Raw genomic sequence first — 19,065 nt, 5'->3', positions numbered from 1 at the left:
ACAGCACAGCTAGTAGTGCCAGAAACCTTTGGAATAGTAATAATTTTAATTTTCATGTAAATTATTTGTAATTTTCTTTTCTTTGTAAATTCATTTGAAATTAACCTTTTCCATCAGCTGATACTAAGGCAAGTGTCTTTTCTCAAAGTTTTCATAGTACTTGTTGCACTGCTATCAAAAGTTTGTTTATTTATCACTTTCCCCTACCAGCTCTAAGCTCTGGATCTCTTTAACCCCTGGACCGATAGTTCTGAGCACAGTATCTGGCACAAAGGAAGTATTCAGCAAATGTCTCCTGAATTAAAAGTAAATTATTCTCCATGAGATATACCCAATTGCCTTGCATTTTTTTCTTCCTAATTTTAATTTGTTGTCAATTTAGTTCACAGAGAATGCACTGTGCTCCTATTTATTAAATTAAATATCTGCTTGAAGTGGCATATTAAAATTAAGCTTAGTTAAATCTCAATTTCCTGTGATCATTATATAAGTTGCTCATTGCTGCGCCTCACATTAGCTTGGTTTAATGGTTACATAGCAATTAACATGAATGCTTAATGACCACTTTCCTATTCTGATATATTACTAATGATACTTACAGTTTAAAGTGCTTTAGGGTTAATTATAAATGCTCATAATTTGCCTACCCTTCTGACTGATAGTACATTCTTACACCTAAGAACATGATAAGTACTCCAGCCTGTGTAGGAAGAATGTTAGTCTACAAAGGCTCAGGAGTCAACAGTATTAACCCTTCAGTTATCTCAAATCACCTAAACTATTTCTGAAATTTCTACATTATCATCAATGATGCAAAAAAAAAAAAAAAGTCTTCAAAATGAGACCTAAAGTCTAAGGGTTTTGTAAAAATAGAAAAGCAGATACTGTTTTGAGCAACTATCACAGCCTCTTACTCAGAGGAATTTATGAGATGAGGCAATGGATCTCTCCTATTCTTTGCTATCTCTCTCCCTTTCAATTTGCCCACATCCATGCTGCTTTTTTTGAGGTCATTGAAACTTTATTTTCTTCCAGATATAATTCTTTGATTCTAAAGTAGCTGGTAAAGCCAGTAAATGTTTATTATATAGAGCGAGTCATTAGACAAAATTGTTCTCTTATAATATTATGTGAATGTCCAGACATAGTAATAGAGCCATCGTAGGCCTTTTTTATATTTTCATATATTCTTAATTTATGTAATAAAAAGCTAAAGTTAAGCTTTGGAGTTGGATTACTCTTATCATTTTACACATTAAGCTTTCTTTGTAAATATTTCTATGAATATGTTCAAATTTAATTATAAGCTTTGCCATCTTCCGGACCCTAGCTGTGTATCATTTTTTTTCTTTTTTTCCCATAGCAGAGATTACAGTGTCTATGGTGAATATTCTATGACGACTATGAACATATTATTTAGGTCAAAACAAGATGTATTTTAATTTGTTGAATTATTTAGCCTACCCGGTCATTCTAGAATTAAGATAATTATTACATGCAAAAGAAAATTAGAATGCAGTTGACATTTTATTAGACTACTTCAAGTAGAACCAAAATTTAATAGTTCTTGACATGATGACTTGTTGATAGCAGTTCAGCAAAACAGTCCGGGGAGATGATTTGCACAGGCCAACTTCAGGGAGGACAATGTAAGACCAAGAGGAGCAGGTCATCGCTTTGGAATCTAGCAAATAAGTTCACAAATCTAAAAATCAGAGAGTCAGAGAGATCCTAGTTACTTTTAGAATTTAAAATTCTTGCCATTCTAACTGGTGTAAGGTGGTATCTCAAGGTGGTTTTGATTTGAATTTCCCTGATGGCTAATGATTTTGAAGATTTTTTAATGTGTCTGTTAGCCATTTGTATGTCTTCATTGGAAAAGTATCTGTTCATATTTTCTGCCCATTTTTTGATTTGATTATTTGTTTCACGTGTATTGAGTTTGAGACGTTCTTTGTAGATCTTGGATACTAGTCTTTTATCTGTAGTGTCATTTGCAAATATCTTCTCCCATTCCGTGGGCTGCCTCTTAATTTTTTTGACTGTTTCCTTGGTGTGCAGAAGCTTTTTATCTTGATGAAGTCCCACAAGTTCATTTTTTTTTTGTTTCTCTTGCCTTTGGAGATGTGTCATGAAAAAAGTTGCTGTGGCTGATGTCAAAGAGGTTGCTGCCTATGTTCTCCTCTAGGATTTCGATGGATTCCTGTCTCACATTGAGGTCTTTCAACCATTTGGAGTTTATCTTTGTGTATGGTGTGAGAGAGTGGTCAAGTTTCATTCTTTTGCATATAGCCTTACACCAGTTAGAATGGCAAAAATTGACAAGGCAGGGAACAACAAATGTTGGAGAGGATGTGGAGAAAGGGGATCCCTCTTACACTGTTGGTGGGAATGCAAGTTGGTACAGCCACTTTGGAAAACAGTGTGGAGGTCCCTTAAAAAGTTAAAAATTGAGCTACCCTATGATCCAGCAATTGCACGACTGGGTATTTACCCCAAAGATACAGATGTAGTGAAGAGAAGGGCCATATGCACCCCAATGTTCATAGCAACATTGTCCACAATAGCTACATTGCGGAAGGAGCCGAGATGCCCTTCAATAGATGACTGGATTAAGAAAATGTTGTCCATATATACAATGGAGTATTTCTCAGCCATCAGAAAGAATGATTACACAACATTTGTAGCAACATGGACGGGACTGGAGGAGATTATGCTAAGTGAACTAAGTCAAGCAGAGAAAGACAATTATCATATGGTTTCACTCACTTATGGAACATAAGAAATAGGAAGATCGGTAGGAGAAGGAAACGAAGAATGAAGGGGTAAACAGAAGGGGGAATGAACCATGAGAGACTGTGGACTCTGGGAAACAAACTGAGGGCTTCAGAGGGGAGGGGTTGGGAGATTGGGATAGGCCAGTGATGGGTATTAAGGAGGGCACATATTGCATGGTGCACTGGGTGTTATATGCAAATAATGAATCATGGAACATTACATCAAAAACTGGGGATGTACTGTGTGGTGACTAATATAACAAAATAAAAATTATAAAATAAAAAAGAATTTAAAATTCTCTGGAATGTTGCGTGAATCCAGCTCAAACAGAAAATGAAAGTGTAGCTCCTCCATGCCTATTTCAGTTTGTACAATAGAGTAGGGGTTCAATAAATACTTAAGGATTAACGTTGACTGAGTAAGGAGGAACATAGCTACAACCACCATTACTGCCACACAAGTGTGCCGCAAACGAAGTTACACTGTCTTATTTAATCTCAAAAACTGAATGGGAAATAAGAAGTTGGTTGCCTTTAAAAACATATCCCAGAATGGGTACTAATGATAATCATAATTTTGTGGGCCACTTTGTTATGCTTTTTATTCATGCATGAATTCAGCATTTTACTATAAGCACTGAAGAGATATTTAATTATAGAGTTAAATTTTTTTTTTAAATGGCAAATGACTTACAAGTAGAACATTTGTTTATACTTGATTAAACTGTTTTGGTCATTATGTATCATTTCACTCCTTGCCTTTGAATAAAGATACTCATTTTCATTTACTCTTAGCACACTTGAAGAAATGTAATTAAAAGCTGATGAGTAACCAAGATACTGTGTACTGGGAATGTGGAAATATTTACTTTCTGTGGAGTGTGAATTAGTAGGATATGCAGTTTTTGTATAACATAGATAAGAATTTTCAATAAAATCTCAAGCAATTGAATGGTTGAACATTAATAATTTGTTGCTCATTCAAGCAATTGTTTTCAAGCTCCCTTCACCATTTCCCTGTATCTCAAATGAATGATTCACTCAGATTGATAGACTTATTAAGAAATCCATTCCATTGATATCTTAAACTTGCTTTATATGAAAGGGTTTTTTTTATTGAGGTATAATTGACATACAATATTCTATTTGTTTCAGGTATACAACAGAATGATTTAATATTTGCATGTAATGTGAAATGATCATAAATCTGCTTTCCCCTATCACCATATAAAGTTACACAGTATGCAAATAATATTATTGACATTATTTACCATGCTGTACATTATATCTCCATGACTACTTATTTTGTGACTGGAAACTTGTACCTTCTGACTTCTTTTTGTCTGCCCCTCAGCTCCCCTCCCCTCCGGCAACCACCAGTGTTCTCTGCACTTATGAGTTTTGTTTTGAAAATTTGTTTGTTTTTTAGATTTCACATACAAGTGAATTCACACAGTATTTGTCTTTGACTTATTTCATTTAGTGTAATGCCTTCACGGTCCATCCATGTTGTCACAAATGGCAAAATTTCATTCTTTTTTATGTCTGAGTAGTATTCCACTATACATATATTTACCACATCTCCTTTATCTGTTCACCCATTGGTGGACACTTTGGTTGTTTCCATATCTTGACTAATGTGAATAATGCTTCAGTGAACATAAAAGTGTATATATCTTTTCAAATTAGAGTTTTCATTTTCTTAAGATTAAATACTCAGAAGTAGAATTGTTAGATCATGTGGTGGTTCTATTTTAACTTTTTGAGGAACTGACATTCTGTTTTCTGCACCGGTTTCTTCAGGTAGCAGACATTTTAACAATATTAATTCTTCCAATTCATGAGCATGGAATATCTTTCCATTTATTTGTGTTTTCTTCAGTTTCTTTCATCAGTGTCTCATAGTTTTCAGTGTACAGGTCTTTCACTTCCTTGGTTAAATATATTCCTAGGTCATATTGTATTCTTTTTGATGCAGTTGTAAATGGGATAGTTTTCTTAATTTCTCTTTTGATAATTTGTTATAAGTGGACAAAACAACAGATTTTTGTATATTGATTTTGTATGTTGCAACTTGGCTGAATTTTATTATTCTAAGACTTTTGGTTCAGTCTTTAGGGTTTTCCATATAGAAAATCATCTCACTGACAAATAGTGACAGTTTTACTTCTTTCTTTCCAATTAAGATGTGTTTTATTTCTTTGTCTTGCCTAATTGCTCTGGCTAAGATTTTCAATCCTATGTTGAATAAAAGTGGTAGGAGTGGGCATCTTTGTCCTGTTCCTGATCTTAGAAGAAAAGCTAAAATCTTTTCAGTACTGAGTATGATGTTAGCTGTGGGCTTGTCATTTATGGCCTTTATTATATTGAGGTATATTTCCTTTCTACCTGTTTTGTTGAGAGTTTTTATCAAAAATGGATATTGAATTTTTCTCAAATGCTATTACTGTATATTAAGATGATCATATATGATTTTTATCCTTCATTTTGTTAATGTGGTATAGCATGTTGATTGATTTGTAGATGTCGAACCATTCTTGCATCTCTGGATAAATCCCACTTGATCACGGTGAATGATCGTGCTAATGTATTGTTGAATTTGATTTGCTAATATTGTGTTGAGAATGTTTGCATCTGTGTTCATCAGGGATATTGGTCTGTGTGTGTGTGTGTGTGTGTGTGTGTCAGGTGTCCTTCTTCAGCTTTGGTGGCAAGGTAATGCTGGCCTTGTAAAATGAGTTTAGAAGGATTCCCTCCTCTTTGATGTTTTTGGAGAGTTTGAGAAGGATAGGTATTAAGTCTTTGAATGTTTGGTAGAATTCACTGGCAAGGCCTTCTGGTCCTAGACTTCTGTTTGAGGGGAGATTTTTTATTTAATCTCCTTGCTGGCAATTGTTCTATTCAGATTTTCTATTTCTTTATGATTTCGTATTAGAAGATTGTATGTTTCTAAGACTATGTCCATTTCTTCTAGGTTATCCAATTTGTTGGCATATAATTTTTCATAGTAGGCTTTTATGACTCTTTGTATTTCTTCAGGATCAGTTGTAACTTCTCTTTCATTTCTGATTTTATTTATATGAGCTCCCCCCTTTTTTTCTTAGTTAATCTAGCTGAAGTTTATCAGTTTTGTTGATAACCAGCTTAGTTTCATTGATCTTTTCTGTTGTCTTTTTAGTCTTTATTTCATTTATTTCTGCTCTATTCTTTGTTATTTTCTTCATTCTACTAACTTTAGGCATCATTTATTTCCCTTTTTCTTATTCTTTTAGGTGTAAAGTTAGAGTGTTTGAGAATTTTCATGTTTCTTGAGGTAGGCCTGAACTTCCCACTTAGAACTACTTGTGTTGCAATCGACAGATTTTGGTACGTTGAATTTTTATTTTCATTCATCTCAAGGTACTTTTTAATTGTTTCTATGACCCCTATAATGCAGATATTGTTCTGCTTAATGTTGTTCCATAGACCCTTTAAGCTGTCTTCACTTTTTGAACTTTCTTGTTCTTTTTGTGCTGTATTTGGGTGAGTTCTGTGACATGGAGGTCACTGATATTCTCTTCTTCATCAACTAGTCGGCTGTCGAACCCCTCTAGTGTATTTTTCAGTTCAGTTACTGTATTCTTCAGGTTTGTGACTTCTGCTTGGTACTCTCTTATATTTTTTTCTCTCCTTGTTGAATTTCTTATTCCTTTCAACCATTCTTCTTCCAAGATTGGTGAGTATCTTTATGACCATTACTTTGAAGTCTTTATCAAAGAAATTACTTATCTTCATTTCATTAACTTTTTTTCCTGGGGTTTTATCTTGTTCTTTCATTTGGAACTTATTCTTCTGTTTTCTCACTTTGTTTGGCTCTCTCTGTTTCTGTGTATTAGGCAAAAGAGCTATCTCTGTCTGTTTTGAAGAAGTGGCCACAGAGAGATGACAGGTATTTTAGTGCTTGGGGTGAGAGCTTTCCCAGAACTGTCTTTGACTGTTTCAGTCCTATGGAGTCCGGAAACACAAGCTCCCATGACCACCAGAGCCAGGTGTTCAAATGACATGCCCTGAGAGGGCTGCATGTACCTGTTGCCTTTAATGGGGCATGGGGGAGCCTGCCCTTTGGGTTTAGCAAGGCAGGGCTATGGTGAAGCATCAGGCTGGAGCATGCCCACCTGCTGGGTTTAGCAGGGCAGGGTTGAGGGTCAGTGTAGGCAGTGATGACAAGGTAGAGGGAGAGTGCAAAAATGACACCCACCAGCACCTTTGCTCCTAGAGAGAGTTCCAATAGGCCTCTGACCCTCCAGAGATGCTTTAATAGTAGGCAGTGAATCTTCTTCATATATTGTTAAACATTTTTCAACCTGCTGCTTTTGTGCTGCGTCCCAGGGCAAATGAACCTGTGCAAACCCTGAAAGTTAGAAGTCTTTGTTTCCTATGGCCCTTTGGATCTCCTGGATATAAGACTCTGGTTTTCAAACCAGACTTTTGGGGGCTTGTATCTCTGGTGCAAGTCCTAAGGGTTGGGGTCCCTGATTTGAGGCTTGTGCCCCTTGCTTCTCAGCAATATGATTTTTGTATCTCTGGTGCAAGTCCTAAGGGTTGGGGTCCCTGATTTGAGGCTTGTGCCCCTTGCTTCTCAGCGATATGATTTTTGTATCTCTGGTGCAAGTCCTAAGGGTTAGGGTCCCTTATGTGAGGCTTGTGCCCCTTGCTTCTCAGCGATATGATTTCTATTTGTGAGACCCTTCTTCCTTGTGGGTCTGGTTTTGCAAAAACACTGGTTTTTGGCTAGACCATATCTCTGCATCTCCTACCCATCTCAGTGTGTCCTTTTTATCCTCTGTTGTGGAGGGGCTGTTCAGCTCGTTTTCACATTTCTTTCAGAGATAATTTTCTATATGTAGCTGTAGATTTGGTGTGTCCATGGGAGGAGGTTAAGTTCAGGGTCTTCCTATGCTGCCATCTTGAACTGCCCCCTTAGTTTTTTTTTTTTTTTTAATAACTTCCCTATTTACATTGTTCAGATCCATTTAACTTGAGTATTTTGTCATTTAGAGTAATAACTCATCAATCTGTTAGTGCAACCTTTCTTTATGTTACTTTTCTTAGTGCTATGAAATGTGCTATTTTGAATCTCTGAAATGTTATAAACCACCAGATTGCTAATTGCTTTGGGTGCTGTGAAAAATAATTACTCCACATTATTTTTGATATTTAATTGACAGTGTAATGCATTTAACTAAAGACCTGCAATAAACTATTTCTAATTACTGAGTGTGGTGGAGTGGAAAAGTAGGCTGTAAAACTTTACAAGGGAAACAATGTTTTCTCCATTACATTAAAAAGTCATTGTCGATCATACTTTCTCAGAAATGAAAAACAAAAACAAAAACTTTCCCAAATGGAAAATTCTGGAAAGCTAGAAAGAGTTGTAGAAAACTTTTACTCAGGCTACAGTAGGGAAAATTTTTAATTATTATTTTTGCATAAAATGTCCTGGTGATGAGTGATGTATGTCACATACCACCTTTTCCATGCTTGCACTAAAATTCCCCTTCTTCAGTTGGCAGAACTTTATGAGGGAGATAATCATGCCCCTGTCAGAATGAGTAATCTTGATCACTGACTGGTGTTCAATTTATTTTGCATCTGTAAAGCATTGAAATATGTAGATATATCAGGAACTGGAATTGTTTTTAACTCCCAAGGTAAGAACTCATGTTATAAATTGATTCTTGAAAATAACACTTAGAACCTGATGCAAGGAATTCCGACAGTTTAAAAGTGTTACAAATTGGGGTATAAAAGATGTTAGGCTCTTTGAATAGATATGTACTATTTTCATTGCCTTGTATCTTTGGGATATTATAGTAATTGGCATATTCTTCTTTTCCTCCCCATAACTTCTGACTAAAAATGTCTCCATTGGTATGTCATTAAATTGCTTATTTAATTTCAATGATGTACATTTTCCTAAAACAGACAACTAAAATAAGTGACCTGTTTCAGGGAATGTAAATTATTTTCAGAATTTCAGAAATTGAAAAGGGATAAGAGGAAGGAGAAAATGCTGGGCTGGTGTGAAGCGATAGCCCGTAACCCTCACAGAATCCCAAACAACACGCGAACACCCGAGATCTCAGGGGATTTGGCTGATGCCTCACAAACCTCCACACTGGTGAGTGAAAAGTTACTTTTCCTCAAAATGGCTTGTATGTAAATGGAATGCTAAGGAAATGTGGAAAGGGGTAACTTTTTAAGTAAACATTATTCTTGTTTACAATATTTGCATTTGCATTATATTGTTCATATAGATTCAGTGTAATTTATTTTAATAAAAATATCTAATGTCATATACTACTAGGGCTTAATTCAGATTAAAGAACAGTTTCTTTGTCTTTATATTTCCTTGAACCTTACCCTTCCTTTATGTTAGTCACCTTAAAGAGTTACTTAAAGTTCATATCTTGCATTCTACATTTGTGTAATAGAATCAGTGGAGAAAACAAGTACAGAGTTATCCAAAAATAATGAAAAATCAGAATCATGCCTTCTGTGTTTTCTATATATATTCTAAAAATCTCTGAAAAGGGGATTAAAATTATAAATTTTATATAAAATTATGAATTAATAATTGCAAAAATAATGTGAAGCCTGAATCAGTAATATACTCTTTCGCGTTTTGTTTTCTGCGTTAAGTTCACATACCCAGCTATAGGTAGCCATTGTTTCCTAGTGATTAGGGAACTCATTACCAGAAAGGGGTTTTATGCATTCTTTGTTTAGATTTGGCTACAACATTCATTTTGATTTAAAGAAGAAAAATGCCATTTGGTCTCTAAGTTTTAAATTGACATTTTAGATTTTTTTAATTATTATTTTGCCATTTTATATGAATACAAGTGTTTTCATTAGCCTGATTTATTAGTTGTGAACATATAATTAAATATGAGCCTAGATTTTAGGCTTATTTTTTTACTCTAGAGTTATTTGCTAAGTTCCATTATTTTAAATAGAAATAATGATCCTGAGCAAACATTATTGAGGGAATGTCAAGAGGAACCACCTGAAGGAGGAGGCATTCAGTTGACAAAACATAGACGTGAGAATCCTACTTAAATTCCATCATCTTATATTGTGAAAAGAGGGCTGAGGGTATGAAGAAATGTATATAACGTAATGACATAGCCAAAGTTCTGGGAATAAATTTTTTTGAAATTATTATCTGCACTGTTTTCTCTCATTCTAGCATGATCTTTTGTAAATTATTATTTTCAATAAAACTGCTTGGCATGAGCTAACACCATTTAAAATGTGTTATGCAATATTTATATATAAAGCTGGACTTTGTCAGGTATCATGCAAAGGCTAAAAATTTTAAAATAAAAAAAAAATACTTCTGTGCTTTTATTAGAATGGCCTTAGTGCTTAATTACTATTTCATAGAACCATATATCAAAACCATAAAGATTCTTGAGTAAACTTTTGGCCTGGCTTTTTCCTATAATTGGGTAACCTAATATTAGCTTAATTTTCCAAATGTGGACTGTGGCCCAGAGAAATTAATTGACTTCCCCAGTGTCATTTAGCTAGTAAATGATAAAAAGATTGCTAGAAGCCAGGATTCTCAAGGCAAGGCTTTATTCTACTACACCATGCTGCCTCATTTTCTTGATATTTTCTTCCCATCCAGATACTTTTGGTAGAAAGAAAAGTCATCAATTTACCAATTTAATGAATCCAGTAATTCATATTTTAAAATCTAATGTCGTATTAGGTGGATAGGCTGTAGCCACTGAAACATAATTTCAACACCTGTTTCTCAACATAGAAAAATAAAATATGTCTTTCTTATGTCATAGCCAATGTGACTTAGTCAGCTCTCCTTCACTGTCAAATGATGATTCAAAGATAAATATTCCTTTCATCTTTCAATGCTGCCTTCTTAAGGACATGGTTTCTTGGGTTCCTGAGGGAAAAGAAGAGACTATGGGAGCCATTGTGCATGTGCTGTTATGGAGTAGCCTTGAATGTATGCGTATCCTTCCATTGGCCAACACTAGTCTCATGGCCGCAACTGAACTTCAAGGGAGGTTGGTAAATGTTAGGAACCTGCATGACAAGAAGAGCAGATGGAGTTAGGGAGCACCTCGTCCATTTCTGCCATAGACTTCCCTTCTGGTTGCCAAATCTTCAGGTCATGTTTCCACGCCCTCATGAAAAAGGATTATTACTTTCCAAGAGAAATAGCAAAAGTATTTCAGTCACTGGATTCAGTTCAAGTCCATAAGCTCTGGTTATTTATTGTCCTTATCAAATGATGATGATGATGAATCACCTAGGAATAAATTATCTGTATGTTGCAACCAGCTCCCAACATCCATATATATCCAATATATAGGAGAGGAGTAGGATGAGGGAAATCACAATCATACTCATGCTTGAAAAAAGAAAGAAGCAGATGCACATTGAAGTCGGAGGTGAAATCCTGCTAGGCAGATATTTTAAAATCTCCCTAACCTAGAAGTTAGGGAGGATCCTTGAATAGGCTTTGACCTTGCTCCCTGGGAGATCTTTGTTCATGGTTCTCTGGCCTCTGAATGTACTCTCCGGGGAGTTCTTCATTTTCTTTTATTCTCCTTGTCAACATTTAAAGTGTTTATTGAGGATTGCATAGCCTTAAAATATTTTTCCCTATTTTGGGAAAATTATGGTACCAAGAGTTGTTTAAAGTCTTAAATATTTCAAGGTTTGTATTTCTGGGATCATGGTATTTTAGTACCACAATTTTCAGAAATCTTCATGGATTCTGATCTATTTACTTCCTGATAGTCCATGTGCCTAAGAAAGTTCTTTCTTGGATGCCCTTGACTTTTTCTTCTCTCATGCCTCTCTCCCAAGATAATATTACCTTGAAAATTAGGATGGAGGACCACATCCTTAATCTTTGTGAAATGATCTTTGTACAGAGATATGTTGTTCAATTGAGAATTTTGCTCAGTGTCAGCTCTTAATCTCATGCTTGCCTTGAGTCACTTTATACAAATGTACATTTTTACTGCATCTTTGTTACTCAACACGTGCATTAATGTCATATCCCATCATTTGGGGTTTAGAAGAAGCCAGGCATTTTATCTAATAAGCCCCAAACTTCTATAGTCCCTTTATTCCAAGTCAGATCTGCTTTTATACTAGTTCCTGAGCTTCTTCTAACACTTTGCTGAATGTAGCCAATAATTGTTAACATACATTATTAAGTTTTGTTTTCAATCTAATTTGAGTGTTGCCAGCCCAGGAGGCCCACTGTCTGCCTCTCAAGTTAATTTAAACAGCAGTTTTACCAAGAGTTTTGCCCAAACATCAAAGAGATGGCTTTCTAGTTTTGAAATTAGTTTCCTTGCCACCCACTGCCCAACCACTAAGCAAATGCCACATATTTTCAATTTTTGTTATGGTAGCACAGGATTTGGCTATCAATTTCTGTATTTGGGTGGTTATAAAAGTTGGGTTACAGGAAGGAAAACAGGAAACAGTAAGTAACAAAGAATGTAGTATGAACATTTATTTAATTGGCTCTTGGAGGACTGAAAAGGTAAAAAAAAAAAAAAAAAAGTATATGTGTTTAGTAACTGCAAGAAGTAACGACCATCCAGAGAGGTAACACTGGGAGGAGGCAGGACTTATTCAAACCTAAAAGGTTTGAAGAAGAGCCCCCTCAGAACTGTACCTCAGACTTTGAGGAGGGATCCTTCTCAGCTGGTATAGGAAACTTGAGTTCTAGGGAGGGACCCTGAGGATCTTGGACCTAGACACTGAAGGAGAGGCTCTTCTCAATCCTTACATATTCAAGTGGGAGGAAGGGAGGGTAGCACTAATATTGGCCGAAGCTGACCAAGAGGTAAATGTCAAAGGAGAAATCTGGTTTGAAGGCCCCTAGCTCCAGCATCTTGAAGTGGAATATGGAAGAAGTGATTTAGAACTAAGTAAAATTAGCTTAGTAATCAGTTAAAAAAATTAAGAATAGGAGCTTTAACAAATAAACTCGGAAATTTCAAAGGTTTAGCATGTCTGAGCTTTGCTTTTGCTCATGACTCACTCTGATAAAGGTCATTTGACTCTCCAGCAATGAATGCCGGGATCCCTATTCCTTCCATCTCTTAGGACTACTGTCTTAAACATAGGCCATCTGAGTTTATCAGATAAAATAAGGAAAAGAATGAGTGGGTGACCATAGAGATATCTGGTTATGTTTGGAAGTGATGCATATCACTTGATGCCTTTGGCTGGAAATCAATGACATACCCCAGTGTATCTATCAGAATGATGGGAAACACGGTCTTCTTATATGACTAGAATAAGGAAATTGAGAGCACTCCGACAGCGACAGCCTCTACCACAAATGCATTCCTTTGAGAGGTAGCAGTTTTGTCCTACATTTCCATTTTGTATACCCATATTTTATTATTACTCCTCTGCTGTCATTCAGAGCATTTGAGGCTTTTTCTGTACAAATCTAAAGATGATGGTGGTGGTGAGGAGGAGGTCCTCGGAGAAGGGAGATGGCTGATTATTAAGTACCAGCAGTTGTCTAGGTATTTAACACATATTCTCATTTTTAATACTCACAAGAATCTGATGAGGTAGGTATAACCATTATCCCTATTTTGGAAAGGAAACTGGATAAGTTGGATATGGAAACCGAGGCATAGAGAAATTTGAAAACTGCCCAAAGTGACCCAGGTAATATTAGTGAGGCTGGAATCCCAGCATCCAAACAGTCTAAATATGGAGGGCCACTCTGTCATGCCTCCTCAGGTTGGGGGGTAAACAGTCATTATTTGAATTATATGCATTTAGCTAAACACAAAGATTGTGAATGAGATAATAATACATGATACTGTGGCATAAAGACAAATAGGGCCTTTTCTTTATAATCTCATGATTATATGTGACTGTTAGGTTATTCTCTGCTCTGCACTGTCCGACATATAAATATGGCCAATTTTATTGCCATTTTCACCACTATGTCATCAATAACTGACCTAATTGAAGAGAATAGGTTTTGGGTTTTTTTTTTTTTTTTTAGATTTTATTTATTTATGAAGGAGAAAGAGAAAGAGAAAGTGTGGGAGCCAGGAGGAGGGACAAGGGGAGAGGATGAGGGAGAACACTCCACGCTGAGCAGGAAACCCTACAAGGGACTCCATCCCGGACCTTAAGATCATGACATGAGCTTAACCAACTGAGCCACCCAGGTGCCCCAGAAGAGGGTTGTTGTTGTTATTTTTTAATCTATTAGGCAATTCAGACTACCTGCTTTTTCAATTCAGAAAATATTTATTTAGCGTGTTTCAGATTGAATAAAAACATTGAGAGATTTGAGAGATTATGCTTATTAAACAACTATCTTCACAATTGCACCAAAGGGTTGGGAGAGCCCCTTGTATGACAGGTAGGGAAGAAATTCCTCTTTTAAATTTATTGAACACAGTTTACATGTTAAAAATAAAAGCAAAATGACCTATACTAACTGTACCCTTAAGCAATATCCTGAATCAAATCAGAGTTTCAATATTAAATTTAAAATGAGAGTAAAGGAGATCACAATAATCAGTAATAAAAAGGGGAACAATTTTATGTGTTGAAAAATATCTATGGAAGACAAAATAGGGAGATCAAAAATGTCATTTTTTAGGTAGTCAGCAATGACTCCAGAGAAAACTACATTCCTATAATCAATGATGAGTCTTTGAGGCTATAAATAGATTATCATTTGGTAGGGAAGAAGAACAAAGTATCACCTGATGTGTTTGATGAGGTGATTTGCCACTTCTAACCATGTATTCATCAGCTCAGGCACATTTTGCATCTTTCTATGTACATGGTCCAGGATGAGGTGCTTGATAAAGAGGGAAGACTAGATAAGAAAGCTTTCAAGAATGTATATATCTGAATGTAATACATTTATAAAGCTGTGTAATTTTCAAAGCAGTTTTTATGTCCATTGTTTCATTATAGCTCACAACCATAATGAGAGGAACACAGTACAAATTTAATTATTCACATAGGTAATGATACAGAGATGTTCTTAAGAATTTTGGGTAATTCACTTCAAATCATAAGGCCACAAGTGTTCTAATTTCTAGGTTATTCATATGCCACACCCATTATAAGAAGTTGATACTGTTGTTTGCATTATACAAGTGAAAATATCCTAACTCAGAAAGGTTAAATAAATTGTCTCAATAATGAGTAAGAAGAGAGAAATGGTAAGTCTGATTTTTGTGTGATTTTAAATCTTAAGATTTTTCCAATTTGCTATAAAGCCTTTCTAAAAATAAGACCTATGCAACTAATGAATCATTGAACACTACATCAAAAACTAATGATGTACTATATGTTGGCTAATTGAATTTAAATTTAAAAATATAAATAAAATAAAATAATTAATTAAAAAATACACATTTAAAAAATCAAATGTGCAGCTATTGGGCAAAGTACCTCCTTACACAGTCTGGTAAGTGTTTATTAATAAAACATGCAGTTAAAAAGATTCATGTTTTATTGTGTCATAATCTTTTATTTTCAAAATAGGACAGTTATGTTGAAAGTTAGAGTTCCATACTTATTAAGCTTATCGGAAATGAAAATGAAGCATTTTTATTTTACTTTCAGAAGCATATAAATGGAACATTTTAATTGAAGAATCATAGCATTATCACCTTTTTTGCTATTCTTATTGTTCATAAACTGTACTGTTATTTCCTTGGTTTTATATTAAACTAGCCCACTTGGATATTTGTGTAATATAGAAAAAATGAGCACCCGAACTTGAGACTTTTTCATTTAAAATCCCATTCTTTATCATTTGGTGAATACAGACATCCCCTGGATATCATACAGAAAATGAATAAATGTATAGAATTTGTATAACTTAAATTAATTACAATGATCTCACCATTTAAATAAACAATAATGTCACAAAAGAGCAAAATTTGATGAAAACAAAGGTAATAAGTCAGGTAGAACTTTTGCTATGGACAGATAAATATAACATTTTTTTCCCTTATTCTAAGCCAAAACTTGTAAAAACGAGGTGGAGTGGGTATTATTTGCTATGCATAGCCATATCCAAGTCTAGTAGGTTGAAGTACTTTGTGTGAAAATTAACAAAATGTTTTAAATTGTTTGCCTTCTATTCATAACATTCAGCAGAATTGGTTAAATTGATTAGACTATGTTGTATTGAATCTCATATATAATATTTAATCATCAAATTGGGGTGAAGAGTTATATCCTTTTGATTACTGACCATAAAATTTGATCCAAGTCGACTGTTGATGTTAGCACAGATGTTAGCATATCAAACTGAGGAAGAAAGTAATCTGCTTCATAAATTCGTACTATGGAGGTGATGTTTATTATATAAGTTAAGGAGATGGGTATGAGGGCTGTATATGTGACCTAGATTATATATCTAAAAGTTTCTTTTTCTAGATCTTTCCATGACTAGTTTCTTTGTTCAGGACTTGGTGTACCTATCCTAACAACTTTGATTAGAGTTGCTCCTCATAGTGCACCCAGTTATGCCTCACCCATTCACACTATGCCAGTTCTGTGTTGCTTTTTTTGGCAGACTCATCTTTATCTCAAAATATTTATGTAAATATGAATGTGTGTTGGTTTATTTTCTCTTTCTCTATGCTTGGATATGAGAAAGGGAAGATCTGTCTTATTTAGCTCTGTATCCCTGGTGTTTGAAACATAACAGGAACTTAATAGAATTTGTGGAATGGATAAACAGCTTGGGCAGAGAGCATGAACTAAGTGAAAACGAGTTTTGTTTGTTTATAAAGCTCTATTAAGTATAATATCTCATTCTATATTAAATCCCTTCTTATTAGAAATGCCATATGCCTTAAGATATGGAAGAGCTTATCTTAAAGATCAAACAATTCTAAGATGGTTTCTATGACCAAAATACATAGTCCAGGTTTTGGAAACTAAAATCATGATTCTAAAAAAATGTATATTCTACTGAAATAAGATTCTGCTTTCAGTAAGTAGTATTGGAGGTAGTTTGCTCTGTGCATAAGGTAGTGAAATGTAAATTTGTCCTTAATTAAAAAAATCATACTTACCAATTAATATTTGCTAGAGTCATTGTCCTCACTTTCTTCCCAAATGTGCCCATCATTCACTTTTAGTCTGCTCAGACTGACGAAATCATACAGCTGCCTATAGAAAATAGACTGGTATTGTCCCACAAACATTACCTCTCTTAGAAACTAAATAAAAGGGAAATAGAAAGAGGAACTTGAGTATATTAAATTTATCATTAAAACCATAGACTTATTTTCAACAGGTTCACCTTGCTTCTCTGAGCAAGTGGGCCAGTTGTTCATTGTGCAGTGGTCTTTATGCATTCTGAAAATAGATTATGTCAGGGAAGATAGAATTTGTAGAGTTTTTTTAAACCTCATTTTCTTTTCCCTTTTAATTCCTTCTTATGTGGTCATTTATCAGTTATTGTCTTTAATCGCTATTACAAAGCCTTTACTAAGTACTGCCAAAGGCAATAGTGAATGAAATCTAAAATTTTATTAGAATAACTATAAAACACAAATGAGGGAAATTAAATAAAAGACATTATGCCTTTCAAGAGCTTTGATTTTTGTAAGAAACTAAAATCATTAAAAATATATCCCTGTGGTTGTTATGGAAACAGATTGAACTGAAGACTGCAAAGGGAGAGATTGGTGCTTCAAACATCACACTAGGAAGAAAAATTACATTCACTGTGCAGCTTAAAGTAATGTATTAACTTTAATTGTATAGTTACTGAACAGTGTCAAAACATGATTATTCACAATAGTAATAATTGATCTAAAAACACTCCTCATATGAAGAGATCTTTTCCTCTAAGGAGCAAATCACGAGATCATGTTCACAGCTGTTTCTTACCAAAATGTGTCATGTCTTGTCTGTTTAATTTAGATATAGATTAAGTTGTGAGCTCCTCAGAAAGATGTTGAATCCTCAATAGTTGTTGAATTCTACTATCTGTATAGTATTTAGAAAGCACTGATTTTCAAATATTTTAATTTCAGTGTGAGGACCGAGGGGCAGAGTTACGTATGCCCAAATAGGAGAGGCCTCCTGTGTGTATGTGGAACTGTGGCATGCTGTTTTTCTCCACTCATAAATGACGCAGATGGCAAAGATGTCTTCTTTGTCCTTGCTTTTGTGGGAGTGTTGTGCTTTATAGAGAGGGGACAGGGAGGATAACTTGACTTGATATTTGTTGAGTCAGCTTGTTTTTGCCTCAGAATAAAAATTGTACCTGGAAATAAGTGGAACACGTCAGAGTAGGACTGAAGAATAGCTCTGGAGCTATTTCTGTGCATCAGTCTTACTCAATCTTATTGAAAAAATAAGTAGGATAGAGGTCTTAGGTAAATTTATATCTCAAAACACAATAATTATTAATATAATGGTTTTTCCATGCTTTATCTATGCCGAAGAGTTTAGATGTGTATATCAAAACTTCATGGTAACTCTGAAAGTAGGTTTTGCTGTTCTCATTACACAGACAGTGAAAGTAAGGTTGAGAAAGGTTAAGAAAGTGGCAGAGCAGGAATCTGGAGTTCTAAATGTTTCCGGTCCTCTATGCTACTTTGTAGAGAATATTTTATTCATATAAATATTTGACAGGCAGTTACCTGACATAACATGACCATTCTTATCCTAGAACAACTTCTCTTTCTCTTTTTTAAAATATTTATTTATTTATTAGAAGAGAGAGAGAGAGTATGCGCACAAGCTGGGGGATGGGCAGAGGGAGATGGAGAGAATCCCAGGCAGACTCCCTGCTGAATGTGGAGCCCGAGGACTCAGGGCTTGATCTCAGGACCCCGAGATCATAACCTGAGATCATGACCTGAGATTAAATCAAGAGTCGGATGTCCATCTGCCTGAGCCATCCAGGCACCCCAAATAACTTCTCTAATCCACCATTATAATTACTGCACTACCTAATGAGTGAATTGTTTGGTATCCAGGGTTGTGAATGGTTGAGTTGTGGCTGGGGATCCAGAGCTGTCTGTTATCATGGAACAAAACAAAGGTAAATGAATCACAAAGGAAATCAGTGATTCAGAACTGTTCACTCGGTTTAGAAGGTCTCTTTATTTATTTATTTATTTATTTATTTATTTATTTATTTATTTATTTATTTATTTAACTAGTCTCTACTGAGAGTCAGCTATGTACCAAGCACTATACTATGCAATAAATATATATTATT

At 34.9% G+C, this 19,065-nt stretch overlaps 1 protein-coding gene across 2 annotated transcripts in view; it reads left to right on the top strand.

Moving 5' to 3' along the window:
* The window catches only part of MARCHF1 (membrane associated ring-CH-type finger 1), a 455,826-nt gene that overhangs the window by 150,704 nt on the left and 286,057 nt on the right, over positions 1 to 19,065 (top strand). For both annotated transcript variants that reach the window (XM_045798702.2, XM_045798701.2), the window contains exon 2: positions 8,789 to 8,937. In XM_045798702.2, coding sequence (XP_045654658.2) covers positions 8,827 to 8,937 — 111 coding nt within the window. In that variant the 5' untranslated portion in view covers positions 8,789 to 8,826. The remainder of the gene's footprint in view (positions 1 to 8,788; positions 8,938 to 19,065) is intronic.

Source organism: Ursus americanus, chromosome 13 (assembly GCF_024610735.1).
Source record: "Ursus americanus isolate L20-20 chromosome 13, mUrsAme1.1.p, whole genome shotgun sequence".
In the NCBI taxonomy this organism is placed as follows: domain Eukaryota; kingdom Metazoa; phylum Chordata; class Mammalia; order Carnivora; family Ursidae; genus Ursus; species Ursus americanus.
The sequence above is the reverse complement of the archived record's forward strand: the minus strand, read 5'-3'. Positions and strand labels throughout refer to the sequence as shown.